The sequence below is a fragment of the Myotis yumanensis genome, unplaced genomic scaffold (genome assembly GCF_028538775.1).
Source record: "Myotis yumanensis isolate MYYU_CA2020_CCGP unplaced genomic scaffold, mMyoYum1.0.hap1 SCAF_3, whole genome shotgun sequence".
Taxonomy (NCBI): domain Eukaryota; kingdom Metazoa; phylum Chordata; class Mammalia; order Chiroptera; family Vespertilionidae; genus Myotis; species Myotis yumanensis.
In genome coordinates, this window is record NW_027223754.1 from 189,365,925 (window position 1) to 189,387,084 (window position 21,160).

The 21,160-nt window shown below is 44.7% G+C and overlaps 1 protein-coding gene and 1 long non-coding RNA gene across 3 annotated transcripts; both read right to left on the reverse strand.

The window, feature by feature from the left end:
• Positions 1 to 231: 231 nt before the first annotated feature.
• LOC139007325 (uncharacterized) lies at positions 232 to 5,831 on the reverse strand. Of its 2 annotated transcripts, XR_011470842.1 has the most exons (4): positions 5,074 to 5,831; positions 4,090 to 4,122; positions 3,196 to 3,448; positions 232 to 923 (listed from the first exon to the last, which is right to left on the reverse strand). It is a non-coding gene; the product is annotated as an uncharacterized lncRNA (long non-coding RNA). The 2 variants fall into 2 exon arrangements; XR_011470841.1 differs by having other exon boundaries at positions 3,196 to 4,122.
• A 3,359-nt stretch (positions 5,832 to 9,190) lies between these two features.
• CDKN1B (cyclin dependent kinase inhibitor 1B) lies at positions 9,191 to 14,292 on the reverse strand. Its single transcript, XM_070410669.1, has 3 exons — positions 13,335 to 14,292; positions 12,657 to 12,787; positions 9,191 to 10,548 (listed from the first exon to the last, which is right to left on the reverse strand). The coding sequence occupies exons 1-2, from the start codon at positions 13,807 to 13,809 to the stop codon at positions 12,666 to 12,668; spliced, it is 597 nt and encodes a 198-aa protein (XP_070266770.1). The 5' UTR covers positions 13,810 to 14,292; the 3' UTR covers positions 9,191 to 10,548; positions 12,657 to 12,665.
• Positions 14,293 to 21,160: the final 6,868 nt, after the last annotated feature.

Here is a 21,160-nt window from a genome sequence, read left to right on the forward strand (position 1 = left end):
AGAGACTACGAAGAGAAACTTGGTCTCCATTCAAGAATTTTAAGGATAATTATTTTTAAATTTGAAATATCTTTATGGCTTTTCCCTGTTAAAATCCATTATTAAAATATACAACCAATACGTAAATAAAGAAAATGAAAGTCTCTTCATAATTCTACTCTCAGGAATCAAAGCACACACATGTGAATTTTAAATTTTTTATTTTATTTTTTTTACAAAAAATGGGGTCATACCATAAATATTGTTCTATACCTGGTTTAATATTATGGACAACTTTTATATTAATATAAATAAAGCTACCTGGATGTTTTAATGGTTGCAACCACATAATCAGTCCTTTAATCCTATATCTAAGGGGATGTTGTTCGGTTATTTATTTTGTTTCTTTTTAAAGTCTAATATGTAACTTCACAATGATCATGCTGGTAAATACATCTTTAGTCACATATCTGACCATTTCCCCAAAGTAAATTTGTAGAAAGGAACTACTGAATCCAAGTGTAAAACCACAGTACATAAAAGGCATTATGTATGTGTGGTTTTAACTAACCTAACACCATTTACTCCATCATATACGCTGACGTTTCATATTAATCATATAATAAATTCTGCCTGAAGTTTTAAGAGAATAAAGAACTTGAAGGAAAAACCAGAATCAAGCGATGATTTCAGAGACTCCGATTATTGGCTAATATACAGGCATTAAACACAGGAATGGACGAGATGTGTCGAGAAAGGTCACTGTACTTGCTTTAAGAGGCTGATTCGGGGGATTTCTAAGGGCAAAGTAAGGCGATGCCGGTAAGCCAAAGATTACACGGTTTGAATGAGAGAGGTTTTACCCTGAACTTGAAAGGTAGTCGTGGCTTCCACACACGCAAACTCCTTGCTTCTCTGGTCAACGAAGCTGGGGAAAACTCAGCCTTGGATCGAAGGGAGGGAAGCAAAAGTTAAACTATCAAGGAAGGATAGACGCCACCTTTGCAGCTGAGTGGCACTAACTGCAACTCTACTTAAATTTATGCATTCTCTATATAACTTATGTCCCAACAGTCTCAAACTATAAATGTTTTTCACATTTTAGAAGCCTTTTGTATTTCCTTTTCTGAAAACCGTGTTCATAGCCTTTGCTTATTTTTCTATTGGTTTGTTTGCTTTTTCTCATGTATTTATAGACACTATCAGGGAAATTAGCCTTTTGATGTATGGATTGCAAACACTTTCCATTGTCTGTGTATGGGTGTGTTACTGATTAGGACCACAAACAAATCCATACCAGGTTCTCTCTAAGATAATTAGAGATGACCCTAAACTCAACAAATACCTTTTTCTTTTTAAGCTTTTCAAAATACTGTGGTGAAATATGACATACAATGTACCATTTTGACCATTTTTTGCAATACATTAATTCTGTCCATTAAATGCCACCAAAAAAATCATTTGTTCTTTTTAAGGGTAATAAGAGCAGTGTTTAAAAATGAGAAAACATATTTACAAGGTTAATATAGTGCTGGTTGTGGTTACTTGAGAATCCAAAATAAGAACTGGACATCTGTCAATTATATTGTTTATGAATACATAATGGCTATGTAGTATACGTATGCCAGGTACTACGCTAAGTATTGCACATACATCATCTTACTGAATAGTTTAATAACCCTATGGGAGAACTGTAAACAGCTCATTACATAGCCACAGAAACAGAAACTTTAGAAGGTGGAGCAACTGGAAACAAGTTTCACAGGCGGTGCGTCAGGTAACTGGGACTCAAACCCAAGCAGACTCTCCCAGAGCCTGAAGTCAAACCACTGCACCAGTGTCTGTCTCCCAGAGGATGGGGCCAGAACGCTGTGCAAAATTCACTTAGCTAGAACATGGGTGACCTTTAAAATATTTTAGCAGTTTTATTTACTTACTTACTTACTATTGTAGTTAGTTACACATAACAACATAAAATTTACCACTTTAAATATTTTTAACTATACAGCTCAGTGGCACTAAGTATACTCACACAACCCCCATCTCACTTTTTTCACTCTACTATGGCAGGTTTTGTCATGCAAAACATTTTTATTTTTATGTCATCGAATTATCAATATTACATTTTATGAATTTTATGCTTTGTGTCATACTTAAACCTTCCCCACTCTGAGATTATATATTTTTTAATCCTCTGAGGTTTCTTCTGGTATGTCCATGGCTTCGTTTTTTTAATTTTAAATTTTTTTGTTATTGTTGTTAATCCTCACTCGAGGATATTTTTTCCATTGATTTTTAGGGAGAGTGGAAGTGAGAGGGAAAGACAGAGAGAGACATCCATGTGAGAGAAACACATCAATTGGCTGCCTCCTGCACAAGCCCTGACCAGGGCCCTGGCCTGGGAGGAGCCTGCAACCGAAGTATATGCCCTTGACCAGAATTGTACCTGGGACCTTTAGTCCACACGCTGAGGCTCTATCCACTGAGCGAAACCGGCTAGGGCTTAATTTTAATTTTTTTACACTTCACTTAAATTCTTCAGGAATTTATGCTGGTATAAAGCGTGAAATAAAAATTTCACTTTATTTTTTAGCTAGAGGATCAATGCACAAAGATTCGTGCAAGAATGGGCCTTCCTTCCCCTGGCTGCCGGCACCGCCTTCACTCTAGCCAGGAGCCGCCTTTCCCCCTTCCCACACTGCCCAGAGTCCCAGAGCAGCTGGGGCTGTGTGGAATGCCCCTGCTGTCGCCTGCCCTGGCCACTCATAGCCTGCTTATGCAAATTAACCCACCATCTTTGTTGGGTTAATTTGCATACTCACTCCTGATTGGCTGGTGGGCGTCACAAAGGTATGGTCAATTTGTACCTTTCTCTTTTATTAGTGTGGATGCCAATAGGGATTACGGTATATTTGTGGCTAAATTCATTTTAAATTCATATGGGGAAGCAAGGCCAGCAAAAGGAGCCAGAAAATTTCTGAAAAGGGTCTAGTTGGGGTGTGGAGGATTAGTGCTACCAGAAATTAAAACATATTCTAAATTTATAGTAATTAAAATAATTTGGCTCTGAGTGCTGAAACTGATAGAACAATGGAACAAAATAGGATGACTAGATCTTACCAGAATTTAGTGTAAAGGTATAAATTTAATTGAAAAGGTATTAATTTACTGCCAAGTTTATCATGTTGAGTATTCCTATCCAAAAATATGACTCACCTTTTCATTTGTTCACATCTTCTCTGACCGTCGTCCTATCTGCTGAACAGTGGTAGTGAAAAGTTACTTGTGGCTGAAGCGGTTTGGCTCAGTGGATAGAGCGTCGGCCTGCGGACTCAAGGATCCCGGGTTCGATTCCGGTCAAGGGCATGTACCCTGGTTGCGGGCACATACCCAGTGGGGGGCGTGCAGGAGGCAGCTGATCGATCTCTCTCATCGATGTTTCTAACTCTCTATCCCTCTCCCTTCTTCTCTGTAAAAAATCAATAAAATATATTTTTTTTAAAAAAGTTACTTGTGGAAGTTTTGTTTGGGGTCTACATTTTTTCCAGAGTCATTCCTAACATATTGGACTTCCCAGTCTCTCTCTTTACAAAATGTGGAAAGCTGTGATCAGATCTGACTTAATTAGACATATCTGTACCATATTTCCATGGTTTGGGCTCAAACCCAATACTGTGTTAAAGATTAAATGGTAGGTGTTAGATGTTGGTAACATTCTTCTTAAAGGTTCTAATGGCTGAGTATGGGCCTCGATTTAACTTCGGAAGTTAGGATGGCAGCTGGAAGTTACCACCTACTCAGTATTACCAGCCACCAAACTCAAAGATGGGGGCTTCATGTTACCATGGGTGTTGGTCTAGAACAGCAATGTCCAACAATATAATGCTAGTCACATCTGTAAATTAAAATTGTCTAGTAACCACCCTAAAAAATAGCAAAAACAAAAATGAAATTTAATTTAATATTTTTATTTAACCTAATAATTCAAAAGTTTGACCATTTTAACGTGTAATCAATATAAAAATTATTGCCCAGCTGGTGTGGCTCAATGGTTGAGTGTCCACCTATGAACTAGGAGGTCAAGGTTCGATTCCCAGTCTGGGCACATACCTGGGTTTCAGGCTTGATCCTCAGGGTGGGGACCTGTAGGCGGCAGGTGATTAATGATTCCTTCTCATTATTGATGTTTCTATCGCTCCCTCCCTCTCCCTTCCTCTCTGAAATCAATGTTTTTTAAAAAATTATTGAGATATTTTTCATACTAATTCTGGAAACCTGGTGTATATTTCACACTTTCAGCAATTCTCAGTTTGGACTAACTACATTCAAGTGCTCCATAACCACATATGGTTTCTGGCTACCATACTGGATGGACAATTCGACTCTAGAAAATGGTCATGAGCAAGGAAAATTGCTTAATTTAATAGAAATCCAGAAATTCCAATGTTGGAAATATAGTATCTCAAGGGTCTGGAATAGACTTTAAAAATCACAAATCTAAACAATAGTCAAATCTTTTCTACAATGTCCCTAATCGAGGGGTCACTTAGACTAGTGCTTGACTCACACTTCCAGGGATGATGAATTCACTGAGGCTAGCCAGTCTATTTGGGGGCAATTTTAGCTCAAAAATTCCTTGCCAAGGGCACAAGCAGGTTGGCATATGGTGGTCTGAGCAGCTTCCTTGGGTTGGGCTTACCTTAAAGGGTTGGTTAATTGGGCTAGGAAGTATTGGGGAAATTAAGAACTACAAAATAGATGGGGTGATTTGAATAGGAACTGTTAGACTAAAGGCTGGGCTGAAATTCTGGTTCAAATTGTCAACTACATTGTAACAAGAGTAACAGATAAAACTCCCTCCTCCTCCCTCCTCCCGCCCCCCCCCCCCCAAAAAAAACAGAACAAAACAAAACACCCATATGCTTATATGTCAACTTCACTAATCTGGAGATAAACTGATTTGGAGAATAATTTAAATTGTGATAAACTTAAAAATTTTTCACCATAAAGTAAAACATAGTTGGTTTATAATTAACGAAGGATATATGTAGTAGACCTGTTTTACAAATAACATTATCCTAAATCTTAACGTACTTCATCAAAAGAATTAACTTTCAGATCCACTAGTCAAAGGCACTTTCAAAATCATTCCTTCTTTGGGTTTTGTTTCAGCCTTCTCCTTCCATAAAAATACTCTGGAAATGAGAGACAGACAACTTTTTTAAAAAAAATTCAGTAAAAATGACACCGACTTCCAGACTTATGTGATCCCTGACTTGGTGGCTCCTGAAATAACACTTTTCCCCCTGTAGTTGCATTTCTTCTATTTTTTTTTTTCTTCTTTCTTTTCCCCCTTGGTAGTGAGATGATCTTTTCCGGGCCGCCTTCACCCTCCCCCCTTCCCTAATTCTACCTTTCCACGCAGCGGAAGGTGCATCCTCGCCTGGAGCTCCTGCCGGCGCCTCCCCAGTACCGCCGGCCCCGCGGCCGGCGAAATGCGCACCCTGGACATCCATTAACGTTTATACTACATCCCTAGCCCCGCCGAAGCGTCTCCCGGTTGGTGACGGCGGCCCCACGCACCCCACCCGTCTGTACGCTGTCAACCGCACTTTGGGGGAAATTTTTGGAACAGAAGCTCCACCTATCCTCTTCCTTCCCGCCTCCACAAAACCAGCTAAACACCTCACCTGGGGCCGCTGCAGCGGTTTTGGCACACGATCTGGAGAACTGTATTTTTCACAAGAAAACAAGCATCCCAGGAAAAAAAAAAATTCAAACTGCACTCAGCGGCCAATAGGGAAGAAGCGGGCGGGGGCGGAGGAAGCGCGCGGCGGGCGGGGCGCGCAGGGGCTGGTACCGCAGGGGATGCGTAAAAACACGGCGGGCGCCCGGTTTGGGGTGGTTGTTTTTTTTCCTCCAAAACCAGCTCGAGCGCGAGACTCCGCCTGTAGCTGCAGCCTCTCGGATCCACCTTAAATCTTCAGCGGACTCGGCGCAGGGGTCAGTGGGCGCAGCCAATGCCAATCAAGTTTACAACCACCAGCACCGGAGGGGGAAAAAAAAAAACGGAGAGGAAAAAAACAATCTTCAAGTTCTCCAGTCCACACACAGTCACACCGACGCACGCACACACACAAGCACACAAAAGGAAGGAGGGGGTAGGAGTACAGGCGCGCGCGCGCGCGCGAGGGAGAGGAAATGTTTGCAAAATGCTCGCTGGAGGGTCGGTGCCCGTGGCGCGAGCGCTCGGGGAATGCGCGCGGGAAGCGCGGCCCGGCCCGAGCGCCATGATGGTGGCCGGGGGTTGGAGCCCATTTTCTTGCGGGGGAGCTGCAGTGATGCAATCCCCCGGACCGGACTCGGCTGCGCGCCTTCTCCCGGCTTTTCCTTCGCGTTCCTTTCGAGGCGCCTCGACGTTTCGCGCCCAACGCGCAGAGTTCTTTTTGTATCTTTTACTTTCCGATTCCAACCTACTCTGTGCCCCCACGCGAGATGGAGTTGGTACGCGGGTGGGGGACACACACAGACGAGTTTACGTGTAAACATTACACTTTCGGTTCTGCGGGCTCCGAGGCTGACCCCACCCACCCCACCCCCACCAGAGCCCCGGTTGTTGACCAGGTCCCCGAGTTCTGTCCCCGCCCCGGGTGGTGGTTCTATAATGATCGTGGGCCCTCTTCTCCCCCACCCCCGCCTCGCTGGCAGTATTTTTACCTTCAATTTGCCCGGGAGGGAAGGGGGACTGAGCGTAGGGTGTGGCTCAGGTGAAAGATGGCAGATTTTAAAAAGTTAGTACTCTGAGAAACAGATCGGAGAGCCTAGACGGGCTTTTAAAACATCCTTTTCCACCTAAAAAAGCTTCTGAAGAGCAAGTATCGACGCTAGTGATGATGAAGATGAAATGGCGAAGGCAGCGTTCCAAGACTGCCAGGAAAGGTCGCTGCGCGCGGCCAGGGCGGTGGGCGCACCGCGGCCAGAAAGGCCATCGGCCTCGCTCCCTGTTTTATTTCCTCGGTCCCTTCCGTCCCCCAATCGTAACCTCTGCTAGTGCTTCCCTGTCCCAGCTCTCTTGCTAGGCAGCTGGGGATGCGACAGAGGACTTCGCCAAGCGGATGGAAGGGAGGCAGCGACCCCCGCGAGCGGCGGTGGCGCTCGGCCCTCCGGTGCGCCCCTACGGCCCTCCTGGCTGCCGGCGAGCCGGGAAGCCTTTCGAAAAGCGCGGGGCTGCGGGTCATTGGAGCCCGGGGCGGGGGGGGGGGGGGGGGGTGCGTGCTACTGCCCAGGAGGGTACACGAACTCGGAAAAGTTCTCCCTTTCGCTCAGGTCCCCCCATCGCTCTGGAGTTGGCAGAGTACTGATGGGGAGCGTCTGTTTGGCGAGAGGAGTGGGGGGCTTTCGCTTCATTTTTAGCCCAGAGGAGAGATGATGAGGGAGGCAAGTTTCGGAGAAACCGCTCAGCTCCGCTGCGCAGGCGGAGACGCAGCCGCCCTTTGCGGCCTGCGGGCGTCCCGGGCGCGGGTACTGCGCTCTGGGACCCCGGCGGTGCGGGAGCTGCAAGTTGCAGACCCGGAGCCAGACTTGGTCTTTTTGTCCCGAAGCGTCAGCCAGCCCGACCCCGCAACGACCGCGGCGGGCGAACGCGGAACTGCGGGGCAATAAGGAGAGACGACGGCGCAGTGGCCAGGGTAGCCGGACAGGAGGTGGCTGGTGCTGGTGGCCCGGTCCCCTCCGAGGGACGCTCGCGGCGGGCGACGCAGTCCTGGACCGGGGAGAGGACGCTCCGAATCGCGGGGGACGCATTTGGAGACTTGACACAGGAGTGGAATGGATCAACACGACTGGGGACTGCGTTGTTGTGAACGTGCCCAGCGCGGCGAGCATCCACCGCTTCCTGGCCCACCACTCCTAAAACGCAACCTCTAAAAATTCACATTAAAGGTGCCTCTTTAGGAAAGGGAAATGGGGTCCGTGCAACAATTAAGAGGAATTTTTTCATGTTAAAAAAACTTTTTTATTTTTAAAGTACCCTTTTTGGTTCAGAGAAACTTTATTTCATTATTTCCTGATTCTCCCTCCACCCCTTCCTCCCCATTTTGAATTTTCTTGTTTTCTTAGTGTCTTCCTGAAAAACACCCATACGTGTTTTGAATAGAATCACAAAAACACCTTTCAGTCTTTAATTAAAATAATACCTACTTGGAAAAAGTAGCCCAGCCAGCAAAGGACCTACTTTTCCCTTCCCGCAGCTGTAGAGAACCCTATTTTTAACACACACACACACACACACACACACACACACACACGCAACTTCGGGTCAAAATAAGCTGAAACTATCTTGTTTAGAGCCCCCTTTTGGGGCGCAACAATGTAAATGTAACTACTTGAGGGAAACAATTTAATTCAAATTCAGATTTTTGCGATTTAACCATTTGCAGTTTCCTAGAAAAAAAAAATTTACTTTTACATTTTGAAAAGAATGTAAAATTACAGGATTTTAGTAAACCTGACTTTAAAATGTCCTAATTTTTTTTCCTATTTAAGTAAAAAATATCTCTCTCTGCTATGTGAATATGAAAACCTAAAATCCTCAGATTTTTGTGTTTAGGTTAACCAATTTTGGGTTGTGTAGATTACCAGGAAATTTATAAGTTTAGGAACTTGTGTATGATGACCAGTGAAATTTGAAGAATGCTGGTTTTATCTAAATTAGTGTGGAATGCACACTAATTTCTAAAGGCCCTATAAATTTGAGTATTTTGCACAAGGGGTGTAGATTAGACGCTCTAAACAATTGCTCTAATTCCCCACAACACTTCGCATGTGTAAATAGAGAATTTAGAGAAGTCACCAATGTTACTTTCATTTTCAATCCTGCAAATGTGTGATCAGTGTACACTTATGTAGGAATTTTTAGTTCTGACACATTCATATCCTAGAAGACATAAATATTTGAACTAATGGAGAATATAACAATCTTATTTACATGAAAATATGGCTTTTCCACGTTTTCTAAAGCTTTGTCCACCCCTACAAAACTAATTGGAAAATAGTTACTACTACATTCGAATCCACATAAACATATGAGTTGTGGGCCTGAATTGTCTAGGTATTTTCCACTTCCTACTACATTTGTGTAAATATGACTAAAATGCCAGGTTGAATACCTCAAGCTTAGTAAAACACAATATACACAGTTCAACTCAATGAATAGTTATGGAAGCTTTCTTTATTGATTGTTTGATATGTAACAATAATTGGCATCTTTTCACACATTGCAAAAAATTATACTTGGCTCAGTATGCAACCTTTTAAGCACAGCCATATTATTTAACAGAAGAAGGGGGAAAAATCTATTCTACCCAATACAGCATATACAAATGCACAAAACATGCCACTTTGGCTTGTATATTGTCTAGATTAAAAAAAAAATCTTTTTTTAACATAAATAAGTTAGTATAATTTTTCAGTGTCTTTACAGAGTTATGTACACAGGTACACTTCAAATGGTTTTTTTTTTTCATACACATACACAGGAAATGAAAAATACTGTTTAAAGATGTAGTATCCATTTCACTTATACCAGACGGGCTTTTTGTATACACACTTTCCTCTTAAAACACTACTTTCCTTTGGGCAAATTAGCAAATAGAATAAGAAGCTTTAAATTTAAAATTATTTCATTATTTTTCATGTGAAATTACTTACAGATCATTTAAAAATATCCAAGGATTTAGAATTATTTTGACTTTGTCTACACAGCCCAAAGTGAAAAGAAAATTCAGAAATTTTCTCAACAAATCTGATAAAAATTAGATGGTTGATTCTGAGCATTCAGACTCCCCCCCCCTCCATTTATATTTTTTTTGCCTATAATTACCTGGAGTGATCACCTAACTTCTAAATAATTAACTGGTAAATTCCAATTTTAAGGGGAGCACTAAGGACAGTTTTTTGTTGTTGTTAAAAAAAAAAAAAAAAAAAAAAGGCCATTTACTGCTACATAACGGAATAATCAGAGCTCCCAAATGAAAAAAATAGCTTCATGTAAAAAATAAATAGCAGTTATCTGCAGCCAGTGTTCAAATTTGGATGATTTTTAAAACGAAGTGTCAGTTTTCACTGAAAGGGACATTACAACTTTAAAGAAAACAATTCAAACCCTTTCCTTAAACTGCTTCTCTTCATGTTAAGTCAAATAATTTTCTCCTTGCTCTAAATCGAAGCAAGCTCTTCATACCTCCCAAAGCCAATTCCTCATCTCCACCCTCCCCCCCTCCCTTCCCCCGAGTTTATGTGCTACATAAAAGATAAAAACTATATACACAGGTAGTACAATGAAGCAAATAAGGAAAAACCTAATTGCACGATGCTACATCCAATGCTTTTAGAGGCAGATCACTTAAGAGTGCCTAAAATTTTAGTGTTATTGTGTTGTTCCTTTTCAGTGCTTATACAGGACATCCATTCCATGGAGTCAGCGATATGTATTTAAAATGTTTAATTCATATCTTCCTTGCTTCGCCAAGCAGTGATGTATCTGATAAACAAGGAAACATAGTCTCAACTCTGCAAGAGAAACAGAGGAAAGAATTAGGAGAAAAGTACTAGAATAACATTACCAATAAAGTACAGGAATTATTTGTCACTGTCTTCGTTGGGAAATACCTGATGGAAAAGAAAGTATGTACTAAAAGTTGGTGACTATAGTCATCTCTATCCAACGTTTCTTCCCTTCACTGAATTTTTGCTCTCCTCTGTGTTGTGTACTTTTGTCTCCAGCACTGGTTCTCAACAGTGGGCAATTTTGTCCCCCAGGAGACATTTGGCAACGTTTGGAGACATTTTTGGTTGTCACAAGGGGGGTGCTACTGGCATCTAGTGGGAGAGACCAGGGATGCTGCCAAACATTCTACAATGCACAGGATAACCTCCCACAACAAAGACTTACTTGGCCCAAAATGTCAACAGTGCAGAGGTTGAGAAACCCTGGTCTAGAGAATGGGGGTCAAAGATGGTGAGAAAGAACGGAGGGAGGAAAATTAAGAAACAGTAATTTTCAACTTAAGAGTTGCAAAATTTTCTAAATTTGAGAAACAATGGAAAATATCACTTCTAGTCTACAAAGAAAATCTATTAACATTTTTTTTTCTTCAAAATATCCTAGTGTCTTAGTCATGTACAGGATATACCTGTGAATGCTCCTGAAGAGGGCCTTCCTATTATTTCTAGTAGTCTCTGAAAGGGCAATATTTACTAACAAATGCCTCTCTATGTCACAATGGGACCAGGTCAGAATCCAGTAGGTCTGATTTACGGTGGCTCATCTACTGAGCTAGGCCACAAGTCACAAACCAACAATAGCTGCAGGTGATGAGGATGTGTCAGAACAGTTTTTCATCCAATTTTCCCCTCCATATACAGCTGTAATATAGAGGGTCTATAGTTCCGTTTTGTATAAGCTCTGAAAATATCAGATGTATCTGAAGAAGTCATATATATGACATTATGATTTAAAAACACAACTCACTTGAATCCCACCTTAATCCCTATGGTTCTTTAACTTATTTTTAAATTTTTATAAATGAGGATTTTAAAAGTTAGTACCAACATCTATTAAGATCTCTTTATATGCTAGGCTATGAGCATGTATGGGGGGGGGGGGGGAGGTCACAGTCTTGTCTGTAAGAAGTATACAAACTATTAATATCTATATTTTGCTCATTATGGAAAGCTAATCCATGTAAAGTTGGGGGGAGGGAGTTACTCAAATTATTTATGTTGATCGATTTTAGTAGATGGAAAAATCTCCACTTCCCTTGTTTGGGGGTAGACCCACCCTCGACAGCCCTGATATCTACTATCCATTTCCCGTACAAATATCCAGATCCCCCTGGTATAGCGTGTTTAGCATACACACGCTGACGTGTTCCTGGATTGCTTACTCTGGCAGAGTTCATTTAACTTCTGCTTTGCTCTTCAGCGTTACCAGAACTTCTGTAGGAACCTTAGTTGTTGTTGTTTGAGCTCTCTATTTTGGTTTTTAAAAATATGCAGCTTCCTCCTCTGACCTCAAAACTTATCAGAAAACAGGGAAAGTGACAGTTTAGAAAAATGATAAAAGAATACAACATGCCTCTCTTTTTGCATTTCGGTTTGACTAACCAAATATGAGCCATTTGTACCTGACATTTCCCTCAAAATTTAAATTTAATTTTTTTGGGGGGGAGGGGGGGCATTTTTCCATGTGTGGCCCAGAATATGTTATTCAACTTGAACCTCTAGGAAATGAATTCCCCTGAGGTGGGTCTGAGGTATACACCCCTAGGTCTTGGTCAGATGAGGAAAGAACCTATTGTTCCCAACTTGTTTTGGTGGGACCCACAGGGCCCTGGTGACAAGGACTTGTCTGGGACACTTGCTCTCGTCATTTCGTGTTCCAAGGGAAAATGACCCGAGGACATGGAAACTGAGAAGAAATACAGTAACCCCACAGTGATGTCCCAGCCTTCGCCATTCCTGCTTTTTTGACTTAACAACATATAAACAAAAGAAAAACCCACAAGCTCTAATCTGCCGGCAGCCACTGAGATCAGGTTATCTTGGGGTTAGAAAGCTCAGGGCGTTCCTGCAGCCCGGTTCGGGTGCCAGTTATTAGCTCCTGGTCATCAACCCACCCGAGCACTTTACGTCTGACGTTTTCTGAGGCCCGGCTTCTTGGGCGTCTGCTCCACGGAGCCCGCGTTCGGGGAACCGTCTGAAACATTTTCATCTGTTCTGTTGGTTCTTTTGTTTTGCGAAGAGGCATCTAGGGACAAGAGGGGATAAAAAAAAAAAAAAAAGAACACACACAGTCTTTATTAGAAAAAACAATGGCTGGCAGAAGTTGGCTCAATAGTCGGGGAATGCAAAACCCACCACCTCCACCCACCATCCTGGACCCCGTCATGCCAAGCAGCCTTTCAGGGCGCAGACTGAGGTTGTTTTCACAGAACAGAGAGCGCTTGCTACGCCCCAAACGCTCTCTCCCAAGTGTAGAGAGAGGCCGCTGATAAACACCCCAACGCTGTCACATACCTACCGCCGGCTAGACGCGAGCATCTGCGATGCTTTCGGTTAGTAAAATTATCAGGTAACACAATCTCGGGCTCCTGACTCACAAATCATAAACACAGAGAAGCAGTCGGACAGCACGCGCAACCTAAGATTACGAAAGTTCCCTCCCAAGAAGCTACGCACCGGAGTAGGCTGAAAAGAAAGGGGATGGGTCAAGCCCCGCAAGCAGGCAAGGCGGTGCCTCAGACAGACAGACAGACAGACAGACAGACATTTTATGGCTTGGGGAGGGTCCTTACCGTCTGCTGCAGGTCGCTTCCTCATCCCGGCGCACGGCTCCGCCAAGCCCGGCTGGCTGTCCGACGCATCAGTCTTTTGCTCCGCCAAGTGCGTGTCCTCCGAGTTTGCCTGGGACCCGACGAGAGGCACCGCCTGGCGGCTCCCGCTGACATCCTGGCTCTCCTGCGCGGGCACCTTACAGGCGCCTTTGGGTGGCCGTGGCGCGCGGTAGTAGAATTCGGGCAAGCTGGCCTTTTCCACCTCCTGCCACTCATATCTGCCCTCCAGGGGCTTGTGGTTCTTAAAATCAAAATTCCACTTGCGCTGGCTCGCCTCTTCCATGTCCCGGCAGTGCTTCTCCAAGTCCCGGGTTAACTCTTCGTGATCGACGGGGCCGAAGAGGTTTCTGCAGGCGGAGGGCTTGGGGTACTCCGCCTGCCTGGCGTCCATCCGCTCCAGGCTCGGGCTCCCGTTAGACACTCTCACGGTTGACATCTTCCTCCCAGGTCTTTACGACCGCCTCTCGCGCGCGCGCTCGCAAAACAAAACCGAACAAAACAAAACGCCCCGACCCAGCCCGAACTGCTCTTATAAGCCCTGCGCCTGCCCTGGGAGCCAAGAGAAACAAACCCCAACAAGTAACTGGCGAGCGTCAGGAGCGCGCTGGGTCTAGGGAGGGGTGAGGGGGAAGCCCCGGCCAGGCAGCCCCAAGTCTCCGCCGATCAAGTGTACTGGGAGCGGGAGGGCGGGGAGGGGAGGGGAGGAGAGAGGCGAGAGGCGGGGGCGGCAGAGCCCGTCCGAGTCCAGGCTGGTGCAAGCCCGCGGGTCGCGCGAACCGAGCGGCTCTCCAAACCTTGCCGGCGTCAGAGTCGCGGAGGGATGAGCGAGAGGGGAGTGGGAGAAGAACACCCCGAAAAGACGAGCCCCCTTTTCTTAGTTGCCCAATATGGCGGTGGAAGGGAGGCTGACGAAGAAGAAAATGATTGACACCGCAAGTCTATTTAAACAGAGGAGGAGATCCATTGGTTGCGGCGCCGGGAGCCGCCCCGCCGCGGCTGGCGAGCGCGGCCTTAAGGTGGCCCGGGAGCGATCCCGCCGCCTCCCCGCCTCCCCGCCTCCCCGAGCGCGCCGACTCCGAGAGCGCCGCCCGGAGATTGGCTGGTCCCGTGATTGCTGGAGGTGTACTGCTGCCAGCAAACCTGCTCCGGCTGGCCTCGCAGAAATGAAAAAATGAGACAAACAAACTAGCCAAACGGCGGGGAAGGTGGGGAGGGGCCGGGGCGGCGGGGCCTTGCGCTGCGCTGACGACGGGCGCGCAGCCGTCCCGCCCGGAGCCCGGGTCTCCCGCTCCGGTGCGGGGAAGCGAAGGGCTGGACCAGAGGATCTCAAAGGCTGCTGGCTGCTCTTTGTGCGCCTCGGTGGCGATCTTGTCCCCCCCACCCCCCGCACTGTGGGCAGCTAGGGGGGAGGCAGACGTTGGGGGCCCCCGCCCGCAGCTGGGCTCTTACCTGCTGCCCCAACTTCTAGCACTGCGGGGGAGGCGGGGAAATACTGGGCTTGAGGGTCTGGCAGCCTTAGCTGTGGGCGAGCAGTGGTTAGCTCACCCTTAGCCTAGAAGTCTCAGCTCTTCTAGGGGAGACAGGGGGCTTAGGGAAGAAGCCAAGGCGAACGTCTTCCTGCAAATTAGCCTGGAGTAGGCGTGACATTTATAATAGCGTATCTATTCTGAACCCAAGCTCTCAATAAAAATAAGATTTCAAGATCTAAAACTCAAACTGGTCTCCTGAGTCCCTAATAAACTCTGTAGCTGTCTCAAACACCTTCAAAAGCGAGGTTACACCCCCTGGCCCAGGTTCGTGCCTCCCAAACACGGTTAAATCAATGGACGTGGGCTGCATGTAGGAACTCGTCTCTTTGTATTTTTTCAGTTCTTTCCCCGGTGCTAGTAGTTTCCTCTACCTGAGTCCCGCCACCAACTACAACAGCTCCTTCCTTCTCCCACCTTTCTCTCCAGATTCACTTCTTCCCAACCAGAACAAGTCAGGTGCCAAGTGAATGCTTTTGAACTTTCATAATCTGAAAGTCCAGATTCTGCAGTGATTTCCAAAACCACCACAACCATGTCTTTATAACTGATATTGTTCAGGCATTCCTCTGCTCCCCTTGGCAACCTGAAATTTACCTATCAGTATGGTCTTGAGCAGGGTGGTAGAAGGTAAAACAGCAAGGGAACAGCTGTTACATCTCAGATCTCAATGGGTCTTCAACTGCCATTCCACCCCCGCCCCCCCCCCCAGACATATAATCTTGGTTTGAGCCCAAATTAATATATTTTACTGGAAACTAATCTCCTTCAATTCTAATAGTCCACAGCAGCGATGTTTTCTTATGCATCTATGCTACAGGTGAGTTTGATTTTTCACCTTTTCTTAACCACATTATTGTTTGTTCACTCTGTGCCTGCTTCACCTCATACACACCACAGGGTTAGAGCTCAGAGAGACCTTGGCAGCCCTATGGTTCACCCCCCTCTTTTTACCACTGAGGAAATTGACACTGGAAGGATTCCTATCCAGGGACGCATGTCCAGTAGGCAGCAGAGACAGGATTAGACAGAGGTCTCCTCTCTCAAGCGGGTTCATTTTCTTTCTTTCCTACCTGATGGCCCCAGCTGGTTCAGTGTTTTTGTCTGCACTTGCCTGTGCTGTAATCTGCAGGTCCTCTCTCTTACAAGTAATTCAGAATGGCTCCTTCACATGCCCGGGGCTGCCTGCTGTTGTTTCCTTGATGTGGCCTGTGATCACTGATACTTAAATGTAGCTGTTGCTGGCCTTTGGTATCACTCTCCACGAGTGCAACTAAAATGCAGATTCCCAAAGGAGCGAGGTGATACCCTACCCAGGGAGCAGTGAGGGAGGCAGTGCCCAATACTTGCTTCAGGTCAGGACTTCTTTCCTGACAGAAAATATTGCACCTGGGATCAAAGTAGGTGGCCTCATCTTCGTTTGTCTACATTTCATGCCCCAGTTTTATTAGACTGGAGAAGAGGAAGAGAGGGCACAGCCCAGTTCGGGTAGGCCTTGGTGTCACAATTTACACCCCATCCCTGAAATTAGATCATTGTGGTCGAAATTTTAAAATAATTGCTGGGCTATACAGGAATTCCATATGATATGTTAGCATATGTTCACATGCATTAATACACACACTACCACAAATATGTAAATGGAGATACTCCAGAGGATTACACCTTGCCACAGAGTTTCATTTTATTTTTGGAGTCCATGTCCTACATAAAAGTAGAAAAGCAATGCTTCTATCCTCCATACATAATGAACCTTTCTTCAGTTAATACCTAGGAGCACCATGTTGTTGTTTTGTTAATCTTGAGGAATAAACCAGTCATAGTCACACCACCTTAAGACGTCTGGCTGGCAGCAGAAAAACTGTGCCTACATCGACCTTGCTATGAAGCTAACGTGTTTTGTTTACAGTCAAGGCACAATAAAGAGACGGCTGGCATCGGCGGTAGTAGCAGCAACGAAGCGTGAGAAAGAAAAAAAAAATACTATGGGTCCAGGAGAGAAGAGGGAAGGCGGGAGATCAGGAGCGCCATCCTCCTGCGAAAGGAGGCGGCTGCAAAGGAGTGAGGCGGAGGAGCATTTCAGATCAACAGCTTAAGGCGGAGCCTTGGGAGAAGACAGAAGGGTCCCCTCTGCACTGTTCTGCAATGGGCTCTGCTTCCCCAGGACCCAAAACCTAGTCGTGGGTGATGTTTGTTTTTTTTGGTCATTTTTCCTCCTGGTAGTTTCCTAGTTACACCTGAGAAGTGCCAGGTAAGCCACTCAAGAGTTCTGCGTGCTTCACAAGCTGAGGAGGTAACTTCAGAGAAACACCTGCGTGACAGACTGTATCCAAATGGGGAAGTAAGGCAGCCCTAATGCCTCGGCAAGGTCCACATGGCCTCGCTCAGTTGCCCCTCCCACCACCAATACACGATTTTAGTTCTTTCTCAAGGATGTTTATAATGAGGCAGCTTTCACTCAGTTTCACAGTTCTCCCAAGCCAACATATTTTTTTTAGAATTTGGAAAGTTCAGTCATCTGTTCCTGACACTTTTCATTCAATTTAACAAATATTTATTGAACACTTTCTATTAGTGTAATTATTCTTACTTTCTTTCAACAAGTGTTTATTGGGTGTCTTCCATAGGCCAGGCCTTATCCTAGGCTCTGGGGATGCAGAAGTAAACAAACAGATTCAAACTAGGATGAAGCTTACATTCTAGCAGGGGAGAGAGAGAAACACATGAAATGAGGAAAGTATGTATTATGTAAGGAGGTGATGTCTGCTGTGGAGAAACAATAATCAGGGGAGAGGGAAAGAGCGTGTTGCAAGAGTCCCAGTGGGAATAAAGCGATTGGGGAAGGCCTCATTGAGAAAGTGGCCTTGGAGAGAAGCCCTGAGAAGTTGAGAAAGCAAACTGTGCAGATATCTGGGGAAAGAGTGCCTCAATACAAGGAACAGCAAATGCAAAGGCTCTGAGGTGGGATCTTGTCTGATGTGTTCAAGGAACAGCAAGGAGCAAGGGGAGGGTGGTAACAGGAACATTCGATACTGTAAGACCATGTAGTCCTATGTAGGGTTTCTGTCATTGACAGAGTGATATAGGAAGCCATTGGAGCATCAGGAGATCTTAAGCAGTGGAATAACATGATCTAAAGTATTCCCCAAGGCTTTATTCTCAGCAGCATGAGTTCTGAAAGGATGACTAAGTCACAGTCCCTGTCTTTAGGGTGTATACACTCTAGATGGGGAGGTCATTGTATACACAAAAGCTATAGAAGTAGAAAGCAATACATAGAAGAACATGGTACAAAGATGGAGTACAAAAGAGGAGGAAGAGGAAGGCTTCTGGAGGAGGTGATATATGAGTCAGATACTAAAGAATGAGAAAAATGTCAAGAAGATTATAAGGATGTATTGGTGAGGGTGGTCATTGTGGAATGAGATCAGATGGAGGCAGGTCATAGATGGCATGCTGGAAAAAAAAATCTGTTTTATTCATAAGCAATAGGAACTCATGTTGCTTTGGGTGAAGAGAATAACATGATCACTGTCCAAACTTGTCTGCTGAACAAAGAGCAAGCTTGGGTCCTGAGAGACCATCTCTGGGACATAGCTGAATGAAAAGCTGGGTAGATAGTCCCATTATGGTGTTAATCCAAAGGAAGATAAAGTTGGGCAGAGTCCTGGTGTGAGGCAAAAAGGTAGAAGCGTGGGCCATGAGACGGGAATGAGATGGTTTGGAACAGAGTAGGAAGCAGTCTGGAATGATCCCCTGAGCTACAAAGGCATAGCTGCAGGTGCTCTGTATGTGGTGCTCACAGCCTTGACGGTGAGTAGAGGTGTAACCGTTAAGGTGCTCAAACTTCTTGGACAGCTGGATATTTGTGTTAAGAAGTGGCACTTGACAGCAGAGTGAAAGATGAGTGTGATGAGCCTCTGAGGGCTGACCTAGGGAGGTAATTTTGGAAGTTGATTACAGTTGCTCAACCAAGAGATACAAAGGCCTTGAGCAGTGCTGTGGAGGAGGCAGTAGAAAGCAAGGAATGAATATGGGATTGCTTAGGTAGTTATAACAGATAAGGAGAGAGATGAAGGTTGGAGGATGATTGTAAGGACCCAAGCCTGAGTATTTTACAGAATAATGCCATTAATTAGAGAAGTACCACAGAGGGGAAAAGTAAGAGACTACTAGCTGTCCACTCAAACCCATTCTCGCCTTCCTGACCAGTATCAGAATTATAACGGGGCATACAGGTGCCTAGCTACACTAAATTTTCCAGCTTCCTTTGCAGATAGATGTGACCTTGGGATTAAGTATTTTCCAACAGAATATAATAAGGTATGTGTCTTCCAGGCCTCGTGCAGAAAACCTGTCACAGGACCCCTTCACTTCTGCCTCTTTCCTGGCCTGTGGGATCTGGCCTAAACCAGCTCTCTGATATCCCCCCGAGGGGTCCCAGATTTCGAGAGGGCACAGGCCAGGCCGAGGGACCCCACTGGTGCATGATCGGGGTTGGGAAGGGACGCAGAAGTTGGCCAGCCGCAGAGGGACCTGTCCTATTATTATATAGTCTGGCCTGTCTCACTCAATCCTGATCGGCTGGATCCCAGCAGCAAGCTAACCTACCGGTTGGAGCATCTGCCCCCTGGTGGTCAGTGCACATCATAGCGAGTGGTTGAGCAGCCTTAGCATATCATTAGCATATTACATTTTGGTTGGTTGAATGGCTGACCAGTAGACCAGAAACTTAGCATATTAGGCTCTTATTATATAGGATAGGACTGGATAAGATCTCTAAGGGAGTGAGACAGAGAAGTGAAAAGCCCTGAGCAGTAAGCTTTGGGGTACCACTGTTTCCCATCAAGAGGATGGAAAGTATTCAGGCAAAGGAGACTGGAAAGGAGCCACGAATAGAGTGAAAAGCCAAGAGAGAGGTGACTAAAAAAACCAAGTAAAATAAATTGTTTCAAGGATGAGAGAGATCACATGGTTCAAATGCTGCTGATAGAGCTAAGTGAGTTGAAGACTGAGAACTAATCATTGGATTTGGCCATGGAGATCATTGGTGATCTTGATAAGAGTAGTTTTGGTAGAGTGGAGGATATGAAAGCTTGACTGGGATGGACTAAAAGAGAGAGTCATGCATATGCATGCTGTATACCCACAGAATAAAATGTGCACACAAAAGCAACTGAAGAAAGGTATGGCTGTTTACTAAAATAGATACAGAGGCAGAGCAGCATCGAACAGACTATCGAACAGACTATAGGCACCCAGGTCCTATGAGCAAAAATAGATACAGAGGCAGAGCAGCATCGAACAGACTACCATTATAAACTGATGAGCAAAAATAGATACAGAGGCAGAGCAGCATCGAACAGACTATCAAACAGACTATCAAACAGACTATCAAACTACAGAGGCAGAGCAGCATCGAACAGACTATCAAACTCCCCAAGGCTGGGGAGGGTTGGGGGGCAGGAGGGGAGCGGTAAGAGATCAACCGAAGGACTTGTATGCATGCATATAAGCATAACCAATGGACATAAGACACTGGGGGATAGGGGAGGCTGGGGGAATGTCAAGAAAGGGGGGAAAAGGAGACATATATAATACTCTTTGTAATATTTTAAGCAATAAAACAAAATTTTAAAAAAAAAGAATGTCCTGGGGGAAATGAGATTCAACTTCCTGGAAAGAAAAATAGCATCTTTGAAAGAAACTGGATTCAAGAACAGTTTAAAATGGATCTACTGGGGTCAGAGCTTAAAGGAAAAAAATGCTTCAGGCATTTTCACTTAGAGAAAAATCTTCACTTTCAAGTAAAATGTAGTAAGCATGTGCAGGTTTACCAGTATGACTGGTTTCATAGGAAATAAGTGGCAAGACCTGGATTCATGCCCATACACATGATTTAATTTCCATGACTGAAACATAAGTGGACAACTTCTGTGACTAGAATATGGAATTTGGAACAATAAATATATTCATCACCAAGTCACCATTTTAAACTACATTCTATTCCAGTGATGGCGAACCGATGACACGCGTGTCAGCGGTGACACGCAAACTCATTTTTTTGGTTGATTTTTCTTTGTTAAATGGCATTTAAATACATAAAATAAATATCAAAAATATAAATCTTTGTTTTACTATGGTTGCAAATATCAAAAAATTTCTATATGTGACACAGCACCAGAGTTAAGTTAGGGTTTTTCAAAATGCTGACACGCCGAGCTCAAAAGGTTCACCATCACTGTTCTATTCTCTACATTG